Source organism: Rhinopithecus roxellana, chromosome 20 (genome assembly GCF_007565055.1).
Source record: "Rhinopithecus roxellana isolate Shanxi Qingling chromosome 20, ASM756505v1, whole genome shotgun sequence".
Lineage (NCBI taxonomy): Eukaryota > Metazoa > Chordata > Mammalia > Primates > Cercopithecidae > Rhinopithecus > Rhinopithecus roxellana.
In genome coordinates, this window is record NC_044568.1 from 54,985,621 (window position 1) to 54,998,544 (window position 12,924).

At 44.2% G+C, this 12,924-nt stretch overlaps 1 protein-coding gene across 2 annotated transcripts in view; it reads right to left on the minus strand.

Annotated features, from left to right (window-relative positions):
* The window catches only part of CDH13 (cadherin 13), a 1,178,985-nt gene that overhangs the window by 761,744 nt on the left and 404,317 nt on the right, over positions 1–12,924 (minus strand). For both annotated transcript variants that reach the window (XM_010355650.2, XM_010355651.2), the window contains exon 3: positions 10,945–11,153. In XM_010355650.2, the coding sequence (XP_010353952.1) occupies positions 10,945–11,153 (209 nt within the window). The remainder of the gene's footprint in view (positions 1–10,944; positions 11,154–12,924) is intronic.

The window sequence follows — 12,924 nt, forward strand, 5'->3', positions numbered from 1 at the left end:
ATTTTCAAGCTATATATTTTCTCCAATTTAGGCAACAGTTAAATGGATGCTAATTTTCCTTAATAGTACCTGGGGAGGTTTTTGCCATGGAGCATGGTACTTCGCAGGTTTTTGAAGTTATCACACTTGTTAAATCAGTGCATATTAAGTATCCACATCTTTAAGTCATCATTTCTTTATGGTCACAGCAAATGTACAGATTCATTCTCCACTGGGATTTGTTGTACAACACATTTCATGTAAGCAGGATCGATATAATCACCAACTCAACAGATTCCATATCACTCCCAATGTGAGAAGGTCAAGAGACAAGGTAATTAACTTACCATGAGGTTGTTGCTGTCATTTTCAGGAATGCTTTAGAGAGCAGCAGTCACCAACCTTTTTTGGCACCAGAGACCTGTTTTGTGGAAGACAATTTTTCCATGGACTGAGGGTGTTGGTGGTGGCTGTTTTGGAATGATTCAAGTGCATTACATTTATCATGCACTTTATTTCTATTATTAGTTCATTGTAATATATAATGAAATAAGTATACAACTCAACATAATGTAGAATCCATGGGAGCCCTCAGCTTGTTTTCCTGCAACTACATGGTCCTCAGCTTGTTTTCCTGCAACTACATGGTCCTGTCTGGGGGTGATGGGAGACAGTGACAGATCATCAGGCATTAGATTCTCATAAGGAGGGCACAACCTAGATGTCTTGCATGTACCATTTACAATAGGTTTCACGCTCCTATGAGAATCCAACGCTGCTACTGATCTGACAGCAGGCAGAGCTCAGGCAGTAATGTGGGGAATGCGGAGTGGCTGTAAATACAGATGAAGCTTTGCTTGCTCACCTGCCACTCACTTCTTGCAGTGCAGCCTGGTTTCTAACAGGCCACGGACTGGTACTCAGACAGGTGGGTGGGGGACACTCTTGTCTTAAAGAAATAAAGTCAAGTCACATGTCTACAGTGTGTCAGGTGTCTTGAAGGTTAGATGGAATCATGGCCAAAACAGAGGATTCAAACGGTTGGCTCAGAGTTGAAAAAAATTGCAGTTTATCTCAGTAACAAATGTGCAAAAGTATTTTTGTCTAGAACGTGTGAGATCAGGAAAGAGGGGAAAAATGTATAGAAGTGATAGCAACTTACTGGCTACTTTACTTAAGAATAATTGATCAATGATTGAGAATCATCCATTAACGAGGCGTTGAGTTAGGAACTTGTTTTATTTCACGTGTCTCATGATGGTACCCACACAAAGCCAGGGTATTATGTCCATTGTACAGATGAGAAAACTGAACCTCAGAGAAGTTAGGTAACTTTTCAGTATCATGTGGCTGATAAATGTGTGGTTCGTTTCCAATTTTGGGTGATTTCAGGTGCCTCTTAGTATCATCCACAAAAATTTTTGCTAAATATCCCCATGAATGTATGTGTATAGCAACAGGGGGCAATTAGCTCCAGGTTTTCCTCAAGGTACTTACCAAATGGATCCTGAGATTCTGAGAAGTAGTGGATTTAAAAGTTGTCACCACCCAATGGATCAAGCGACATATTAGCAGTGTCATTGGCTTTTGGGCAATTGATGATATATTTTACATTTTTATTAAAAAAATTAAAACCAAAAACAACTGTTTCTCCCAAGTGGCCCCTTCTACTGATTGCTCCTTTTGTTTTATTTTTTGGAACCATTTCCATCCTGATTCTTAAAACTGGATTGGGAGCCAAAATTATGTCTTTTAAATTGCATGTTTGCCATAATGATGAACAAGCATGATAAACGAGCCTTAAATTTAGCGTTTTCAGCTTCTGTCATTACTTTCCCTTTTTGTTTTATTTTTGAGAAATTCTTGTAATTACAAAAAAGGGAAAAATATTTTTTTTTTGCATTTAATTGAAGCAACTTGATTAAGAGACCAGTTTCCCTTTATTGAGGCAACTTGTATTGACTTCTAGTTAAGAAGTGTAAATTGTTCATACTCAGCTTTTAAATACTGCCAGGTCTTTTGGAGTTTATTAAGTGGACCTGTAGAAATAATCTCTTCTCTAGGAAGTTTAGTCAGTGCTTCCCATAAAGTGAGCAGCCTCAGGAATAAGACTGGTGATGGTGTAAGTTCGCCCATAATCCTGGATCCGTACAGGTTGCAGAAACCATAGAATTTGGTCATGTTGGGCATGGATGGAGGAATGGGCCATCTCAGTTTGCCTCGTTCATTAGCTGAACATTTATTATAGGCCTGGCTTTGGCAATGCAATCACTATGAGTAATTCCAGTTTCTTGTGAGACACTGACTGTCCCAAGTTCTTTGGATGCTGTGATGGTTAATATTGAGTGCCAACTTAATTGGATTGAAGGATGCAAAATATTGTTCCTGGGTGTTTCTGTGAGGGTGTTGCCAAAGGAGATTAACATTTGAGTCAGTGGACGGTGAAAGGCAGACTACTTTCAATCTGGGTGGGCATCAACTAATCAGCTGCCAGCATAAAACTAGGCATGGAAAGAACAGACTGGCTGAGTCTTCTGGCCTTCATCTTTGTCCCATGCTGGATGCTTCCTGGCCTTGAACATCAGACTCCAAGTTCTTTAGCTTTTGGACTGTTGGACTTACACCAGAGATTTGCCAGAAGCTCTGGGGCCTTCAGCCTTCAGACTGAAGGCTGCACTATCACCTTCGCTACTTTTGAGGTTCTGTAACTCAGACTGGCTTCCTGGCTTCTCAGCTTGCAGATGACCTGCTATGGGACTTTACCTTGTGATTATGTGAGTCAATTCTCCTAATAAACTCCCCTTCATATATTCTTCTATCATATTAGTTCTGTGTCTTTAGAGAACCTTGACTAATACACGTGTTAATTCATTGAATCCTCACAACATCCCCGTGAGGGTCACACAATTATGAACCCCTTTTCCAGCTGAGAAACCTGGAGCAGAGGTAGTGAGTGTAGCACTGGGATTCATGCCAAGGTGGTCTGGCCCCAGAGTGATCTTAGTCTGCTGCATGAGAGTGAGGGCTGCGAGCTCAGGAGCTCAGCATCAAGACAGACACAAGCAGAAGAAAGCAGACTGTTTCATTCAGTACTATGAGTAGAGAGAGCCAGGCAGGGGTCTACAGGAGCCTAGAGAAAGAACACCCAACCAGCTGGGGGATATTCAGAGAGCTGTTCCCAAAGAAGGAAAATCTTGGCTGGTTCTGAAATATCAATGGCGCTGACCATAGGGTAGGTGGAACCACAGCAGAGGGAACAATGTTCAGACAGAGGAGTAGCCAGTGTGAAGGGACGGGAAAGCTTGGCCAATTCAAGAAACCACAAGTGATTTGGTGTTGCAGGAGGCAGAGTTCCATGTAGGGTGTGAGAGGGGTAACTTGCTCCACTCATATATTTATTCAAAAGGCATCTACTGAATACTATGTGCCAGGCACTAGGCAGGGTGCTGAGGACAGAGAGGTGAACACACAGGAAGGAAGGAGGGAAAGAAACAAGGAAGGGAGGAAAGAGACTCTGCTCCTATATTCATCTGAGGCAGACATTAAACACCTGAACAAGAAAATAAATACATAATTACAAATTGAGAGGAAGGCGGCAAAGGAAAAGCACTGATGCCAAGAGTGAGACCAGTAGGGGAGATCCTTCCTTGGGATGGGGACAAGAGGTGGGGGTGACAGGCAGGGAAGGCTCTTGGAGAAGGCAACATTTCCACAGGTCAAGCCACTTAGAGATGAGCAGGAATGCAACTTGAAAGAAGGCTGCAGAGATCAGTCAGACTAAACCACAAAGGACCTTTTCAGACATGTGCTGTCTTTAGAATTCATCCCCAAGGCCAGGTGAGCTGATTAGGAAGTGAGGACCTATTAAGCAGAGGAGTGAAGTGATCAGACTGCATTTGAGGAATAACTGCTGACTGGGAGCGGGGAAGCTGGATCCAAGCCCATAGCCTGTGTCCCCCGTAATTCTCCATGGGAACCTGGGCCATGGGAGACTTTTGCTTTGTTCATAAGGACCTGGCTGCCTGGCCATAGGCATCTAAATTCTACCACTGCTGACAGTGTGGGCTTCCATGTTTCCAGATGAAGACTGGAGGTACAGTCTTTTTAATTCCCAAACCCAACATCAGAATAAATTCCTCTAAGCTCCTTGATGTCGCTTCCCAACCTGACTTCAAGTTCTTTAACTGATGTCAGAATTACTTGCCATGATCTGTGGTCAGGCAAGCTACAACTTCTTAACTCAGAAAGAAAGAATAAGTATGGTGTTTTCGTTTGTGAGTGTTTTTGTTGGCCAGGCCAGAAAATGAAGTTGTTGAGTCCCATTTACATGGCAGATAAAGACATTTCTGCATGAGGAACGAAGCACAGAGCTTTTCTTTATAAACTTTTCAAACTACATACAAGGTAAACACATATGTGTGCACACACACACACACACACACACACACACCCCTCATCCACTGTTTTTCCTTTCATCCTTGTCGGGCCATGAGAAATAGCAGATTTGGTGGGGAAAAGTCATGGTTCTATCCAGACATAACTTGGTGTGTCAGGTTCATCATGACCTTCCACAGACTGAAGAGCCCTCTTGTGCATGGAAGGTTAACCTCACTGTCTTCCATAACAATTTGTCAGAGCCTGTCAAAAGACTTGGAATTAAACTGCTCTTCTGCCTACTCAGATCTAAGGTGGTCTTACATAACCCAGGCAGGTACTAGATTCTGGGAAGCCCATTAAAAATGCAGAAATAGCTTGTGAGTCTATAATTAAATCATTAACAATCAGATTTCACAGATTTGGGGTCATAAGTAGCAGGTAAAAATAAGAGAGGCCAGGCTTCTTTTACTAAAGAGCCAGGCTCCAGTTACCATAGCTAAAATAGGCTTCACTCTGATTACATTTGCCTTAAAGAATCTTCCCTTCCAAAACAGTGACATGAAATGAGCAAGTGTGAAATCATCCCTGTTTTGGTTAGGCTGGCGGTCCCACCTACCTCTCTGAGTATGCCTTCTCTTTCTTTTCATTGGCTTTACTTTCTCCTCCTGTCTCCTATCTCTGGCTTCTGTCTCAGGGCCTCAGTGAATACACTTAGCCCTCAGTTCCTTATCCTTCCTCCAGAGGCTCCAAAATTATACCATTGATGGGAACTGTGTCCCTTGATGTCTGGTGCTATGCCCAGGAGAACAACTCTGTGACAGAGACTATTCTTATCCCTATTTGATAGATGAGGATATTGGGATTCAGATAACTGAGTCACCTGCCCAAGTCACACAATGAGTAAGTGGCATAGCAGAAATTTGAACCCACTCATGTTCAACATAAGCCAAAACTCCTACCACTAAGCTGTTCTTCCTTCCAGTTTGTATTCTAACAGCCAGTCCCGTATTGCTCATTGACTCCTGGACATCTCTATAAGGATGTCCCTAGGAGCATCTAAATCAACACACTCAAGGCTGACTAGACATCTTTCCCTAACATTTCTTTCCTGACTGGTCCAATTCATCTCCATCCTCCAGGCTAGACAATCTGGAATCATCCAGATACTGGATCCTGGCTCTTTCTTCCTTTTTGGCAAATCTTGCGTCTGGTTTCCCTCCATTGCTCCCATGTTGCTCTAACTGATGCTCTCATCTCCTAGACCCACGGGCAATGGCAGCAGCCTCCTCTGGTGGCACAGCCTTCTAGCAGCAAAGTGGCAGGAAGGAGAATGGGTATTTCGGCAGAGGCCAGAATTTCAATCTCATTTCCGTCAGTTTCAACTTAGGGTCTCTCAGCCAGGTTCTCATATCTGCAGGAAGGGGTAATCTCAGCAACCCCACAGGGAGGTTGTGAGAATTAGAAATAACATATGCTAAACATAGACTGAGATGCATGACCTTAATAAAGCTTCATGATATCAGTTCTTGAAAAACAGTGGTAGCTATTATTTTAACTAGTAGCTCTAGTCTCCCCCTACTCCAGTCAAGGCTCCTGGATGAACATCACCAAGGATTATTTTTATCCTGTCTGTTTCTCTGCTTAAAAACCTACCATGACTTCCTAGCTCCTGTCACATCAATCTAGAATCCCTCCTCCTGGTCTTCAGATGGTGTCTCTATCCTGTCTGCCCACCCGTTCCCACACTTTTATTTAGCATTCCCTTTCTGTTCCAGCTTCCTCTGGCCCAGAAAAGTGGACCCTGGGATGCCGGACTGTGGCTTGTGTGGGGAGTATGGGTGTGCAGGCTAATCCCTGAGGTAGAGCCAAATCACCTCCGGGAACTGCAGAGCTCCCGGCTAAGAATGTGAAGATGAATTGCACCCAGGCTGCACAACAGCATCACCAACCAAAGGGCTGGGAAGAAGCGGGATGCAGGGTGCAAGGAAGACGGATGCAGAGTGGGAGCCAGGCATCAAGAGTCAGAATTCACAGGCAGCCGCAGGAGTGTTCTATCAGGTTCAGCCATGGGAAGAGGGAAAGTGGGAAGGGCACTGAGCTGGTCCTGACGATCTGACATTCTGGGTTGCAGGTCTTGCTTGCCTCTGTTATAAATGCCTTTGTGGGAGTGAACATTGTGCAGGCTTACTCTGTACCAGATGCTGAGCCAACAGAACCTACTGATAAAGCAGAGAGCGCCAGGTTGGGGACTGTGGCTCACACCTGTAATCCCAGCACTTTGGGAGGCTGAGGCAGGAGGATCACTTAAGGTCAGGAGTTCAAGACCAGTCTGGCCAACACGGTGAAATCCCGTCTCTACTAAAAATACAGAAAGTAGCCAGCTGTGGCGGTGGGTGCCTGTAATCTCAGTCACTCAGAAGGCTGAGACAGGAGAATCACTTGAACCCAGGAGGTGGAGGTTGCAGTGAGCTGAGATTATACCACTGCACTCCAGACTGTGAGACTGGACTGAGACCCTAACTCCAAAAAAAAAGAGGAGAGCTCCAGCCACTGCTGAGGTCTGGGCCCCAGCTCTGCCACCTACTAGCTAAGTGGCCAGAGCAAGAAACAGCCCCATTGTGTCTCAGTCTCCTCACCCAGGAGATGCAAATGATAATAGCACCAGTAACAGCTTCCATTAGCATGTTGTTGTGAGGATGAAAGACTTGGATTAACCCAGGGTTTAGCACATAGTAAGTATTATGTAAGCAACAGGTATTGGTCATGGCTGTAGCATCAGCTGAGTGCTACGTATTACTGCTACACATATTGTCTCATTTAATCCACATGAAGATCCAAACAAATCTATTATCCATATGTTACAGACTGAAAAAATCAAAACTACACAGAGGCTCAGGAGGTAAAGCAATTGACTGAAGGTAACACAGCTACGAAGAGAAGCACTATGGAGACAGTCCAACATTTCCCTTGCAGACCCTCCCAACTACGCACAATGACCCGTCCTTCAAAGTCCAGCTCATCGAGGAGTTGGAGGCATGGACTCAGAGGCCTGGCTGCCCGGGCTCAAATCTCATTTCCATCCATCTTCTCATTCATTTTTAGACCTTGGAAATGTCACTTGCCTCTTTGTGCCTAGTTCCTCCATCAGTAAAATCAGTAAAAAGTCACTATGAGGCAGAAGACAGCAGCATCTGCCTCCAATCGCTAAGGAGATTACATGAGTCAGCGCTTGTAGTCCATGGAGCAACACCTGGCACATGGTTGTGCTTTGAGGACCAGCCCAGCTGCCCTTGACCTCTCCCCTCTCCAAATGCACAGATCATCAATCATTGTTAGCTTCCCGCCTGCTACCCAAGCATCAATGCACACATTCATATTCCCTCCCCAGCAGGAGCTGAGCTGACTCAGGTACTCTCTGATTTTCCTCTCCAGCAGCTGGCCCACTTGGCTGCACACAGTAGGACCTGCAAACATACCAACTGCATTTCCATTGAGGTGTGTGCTCTCTTCAGAGGGATTCTTTTGCTGCCTATTTTGTTTTCCCTTCATTTTCTTTTTCTTTTTTTGAGGCATTTTTAGGAAGGACACAGCTACACATCTTCACAAAGCCTTTTTTCAAATCCTATAAAATTACTGGAGGTGGGAGATGAACGCCCTGTTCTGCTGAAATCTGGCAAACTGAAGGACACGGCAGCCTCCGCCCGCTTTATAAGAAGCAGAAACAATCACAGCCAAGTTTTGTCGAAATTGCGTACAGAGAGTGGCAAGCGAGAAACAGCCAGGGCTCAGGGGAGCTTTGTCTCTAGATGGCATCTCACGGGAACTCAGGAGACCAACAACGCATGGCTGAGTTTTCATAACGAACCCAGCTCTCCCAGCCCCTCAAGGTGGAGTTGGCCCCGAGAACCTGCACAGAACCCTTTCTGCTCTCTTTCAAGCAAAATACTATGACAGCATCTTTTCCAGATAAAAAGATGGGCCACCATTCACGATGAACAATCGCTATCTAAAAGCATTGAAGCCCATGGGCAAACCCCCTACCATACCATTTACATGTTTCTATGGAACATTGTTTTTGCTGTACATCTGGCAACTTTGTTGCTTTAGACATTTGCCACATAATTTGTATCAAAGATTAGTGAGATGCTGTGAAAAGGGTCATGGCTAAGTAAGAGAAAAGCTTGCCTTTGTGGTGTCAATGGATTTCCACACTGGTATGAATTCACCAATATCCTGTTTGCTCTGAAACATGACTGACACGCTGGGTATTCGTTTTTAGGTTGCCATCTACCCTTAACTCACAGCTTCACAGATACTGAAGGGGAACTGGGAAGTTCATCCAGCCCAGGAATGGCAGATAGATTCTATCCTCAGAAACATCGCAAGATGATCAATTGATAGTAGGTTCCAGAAGCACTGCACTGAGAAGGACACTCAGGCTAAGCCAGGGGTTATTAGCAATATCTGCCATGAGCATGGTGACAGTAGAGTGGCACATGAGCCACTTACTTGCCACTGCAGGCTGTTTAACCTCTCTACTCTGTAGATAAAGAAGCTATATGATGCTCTCAAGATCACACAGACAGCACTGGCAGGAAGGTAACTCTCACATTGCCAGTCGTGCTGTCTCTGCTCCCAGCTGTGTGACCCACGCTCGCTCCACCACTGAACAAAATGAGTAGATCAAGCAGGGATATGGGTAATATGGCAGGTGGAGAAAAGGGATGTGAATTACGGGCTGTGAAAAATTGAGGAAGACCAAGCTCACAGGTAGGAGAGAAGGCTAGGCATGCCAAGCAGGGGCATGCCATCGTTAAGTCATTGTTTGGCTGGAGTCCTGCTGTGTGTCTTGCCCTCCTTTTCTCATGAAGGTAGAGTTTCTGAGCTCCTGGTGAAGGAGTGAGTCAGTGGTAGCAAAAAGTCTCTGAATGGCACAGTCAGGAAGCCTGAATGGTAGTTTGTGACACTCATAAAGTATGTGTATGTGTGGGAGTGCAGGGATCAGCACGCATGTGCTTGTGGAAGGGAACAAGCACTGCTGCCTGACAAAGGAGAAGCACCATATGCAATCACACACACATATAATACAGATATACCATGTGTTTATGCACATAGTATATGTGCATATACAGTATGTGTATGCCTGTACATACATATACACACATACATATACACAGTATATGTGCATATACAGTATGTGTATGCCTGTACATACATATATACATATACACACATACACATACACAGTATATGTGCATATACAGTATGTGTATGCCTGTACATACGTATACACATATACACACACATATATATACACACACACACACACATACTATATATATATATATATATATATATATATATATATATATATACTGAAGTCACCAAAAGTCATTGGGAAACAAAAAACAGAAGGAGCAGGAGTAGGTTGGGCAGCTTAGCTCTGAGATACCTATGACCTGTTAAATGTGGATGTATATGCATAGATGTACATATACACCATATACATATACAGAACCATAATTACATGTACATATACATATACACATATACACACATACATATACTGAAGTCACTGAAGGTCACTGGGAAACAAAACAAAACAACAGAAGGAGCATGAGTAGGTTGGGCAGCTTAGCTTTGAGATATCTCTGACATATTAAATGTGGATGTATACATATGTGTATACATTATATGCACATATACCCTATGTATGTATACATATACACATAGGTATATGGTACACACATACATATACACCATATACGCATACAGCACCATGTACATACATATGGTATACGTGCATGTAATGTATATGTGTACACATATGTACACATACACATACACCCATATAGGTGCACAGCACAATATGCAGCACCACATATAATTCTAGTGGGCCACTATTTCTTGCCTATCCACCATCAATTTCCTTTCCTCTGAAAACAGCTCCTTAATTTACTTTGAGGAGCTACATTTATTTCACTCTCAGTCCATGTGTTTTCAGGTGAATAGGGCTGACTCTGCCCTGGCTTCAGGAAAAGAAATGTGACCAAGACGTGGCCAACCAGAACATCACAACCCAATGGACACCATGTTTAGTTCAGGGATAGGCACATGATCTAACCTACGAAATTGAATGTCAAGGTTTTGTTAGCATTATCTTGAAGAGATGCTTTCTCAGGCGACTTCAGACCACGAGAATGAGGGGAGTTCCTGAGACCTCCACCCTGGGAGGTAAGAAGACATGTGACTGTCTCAGTATATCTAATAAAAGGAAAATGGAGCCACAGGATGCATAGGGATTAAAGCTGATTTGGACACCAGTACATAGCCATTCCTGAAGGCAGAAATATCCCTTAAATAGTTCTATGAATTAATCCATGAACTATCCCTAAATTAGTTACATGAGTCAATTAACTCCCACTGCCCCTCCCCCCTACATTTTTAGAGTTGGATTTCTGTCATTTGCAACAACAATAACAAAGAGAATCTTAGCCAACATAATAAAATAAAGACCCACTTTCCACATAAGACAGACAGAACCTAATGTCCTCCTTGAACCCAAGTTATCTCAAACAGATATGTTACCTGCAAGGAGCCCTGGATGTCTCTCCCCCCGACAATCACGAGTTCTGCCATATCTTCTGCATGGGGAGTCCGTGCATGGACGAACAGAGTCTTGCCCACTGCAGTTATGTTTCTCAGGGCAACTAAGCCGCCATCGCTGTTCACCTTGAAGTATGGGCTTGAGACCTCATAGCGTAGCTTGTCATTTCCCTTACAGTCACTGAAGGTCACTGGGAAACAAAGAAAACAACAGAAGGATCATGAGTAGGTTGGGCAGCTTAGCTCTGAGATATTTCTGACCCGTTAAGTGTGAATTGCCACATAGTTCCCCATCCCAGAGTTCACAAACGCTACCCTTTATCCCACAGCAAGCCGCTTGTACCCAAGTGACTTTGTGCTGATGGAGTTCACTCAATCAAGACATGTTCTTGACGACCTCTCATGTTCCAGGCAGGTGCTAAGCTCTGAGAATGCACACTTGAGTGTGTTCTCAGTAGAGTGAAGAGTCAGATCTGGCAGAGTGACATTTGAGGGAAGTGATCTAATCTTGGCATGTGTGGGTGACTGAGCAGAACCACAGGGTGCTCAGGAGCATTGAGGAGAGCTGACAGAGACAATATTTGAGCTGGGTATTGAAGACAAGCAGGAGATGAGAAGGCTCTTAAGAATGTGGAAGACATTATAGGCTATTCAAAGGCACAAGGATGAGGGCTGAATAGCAAAACAGATTCAGGGAATGAGAATTAATGATGTGCATATACATGTATACAGTATACACATATACATATACATGTATATGGTATATACATACATGTACACCATATACACATGCAGGACCATATACATACACATGGTATGTGCATGTAATGTATACATGTACACATACCCATACACCATATATGTATATAGCACAATATGCAGCACCATATACAATTCTAGTGGGCCACCTTTTCTTGTTTATCCATCATCTATTTCCTTTCTTCTGAAAACAGCTCCTTAATTTACTTTGAGTAACTACATTTCTTTCACGCTTAGTCCATATGGAATAGTCCATATGTTTTTAGGCGAATAGAGGCAAACTTAAAATGGGGCGGGGATGGTGGGAATCTAGAATGGTGGGGATCTAGAAGGGAAGGGTGGAAATGAGGCTGAAAATGTCTTTGGGAGGCAAGTCAGGAAAAGTCAGTAAGTTAGGGTGCTTTCTGGTAGCCCTGGACGATTTGTTGTGTGGAGAGGGTCAAGATCAGGTATGTGCTCTGCTTCCAGGGGAAAGCAGTGCTTCTCAAGGATTGGAGTGCATCAGAATCACACATGGTGCTATTTTTGTTTGTTTGTTTTTTGACAGAGTCTTGCTTTGTCGTCCAGACTGGAGTGCAGTGGCACGATCTTGGCTGACTGCAGCCTCTGCCTCCAGGTTCCAGCGATTCTCCTGTCTCAGCCTCCTGGATAGCTGGGATTATAGGTGCATGCCACCATGCCTGGCTAATTTTTGTATTTTTAGTAGAGATGGTGGTTTCACCATGTTGGCCAGGCTGGTCTCGAACTCCTGACTTCAGGCCTCCCAAAGAACTGGGATTACAGGCCTAAGCCACTGTGCCCGGCCCACAGGATGCTTTTTTTTTTTTTTTTTTTTTTGAGACGGAGTCTGGCTGTGTCGCCCAGGCTGGAGTGCAGTGGCGCGATCTCGGCTCACTGCAAGCTCCGCCTCCCGGGTTCATGCCATTCTCCCACCTCAGCCTCCGAGTAGCTGGGACTACAGGCGCCCGCCTCCACGCCCGGCTAATTTTTTGTATTTTTAGAAGAGAAGGGGTTTCACCATGTTAGCCAAGATGGTCTCGATCTCCTGACCTCGTGATCCGCCCACCTCGGCCTCCCAAAGTGCTGGGATTACAGGCTTGAGCCACCGCACCCAGCTCACAGGATGCTTTTTAAGAATCCGGAGGACCCAATACAAAGATTATAACTTGGCAGATCTGGGTTACACCAAGTGATTTAAAGAAG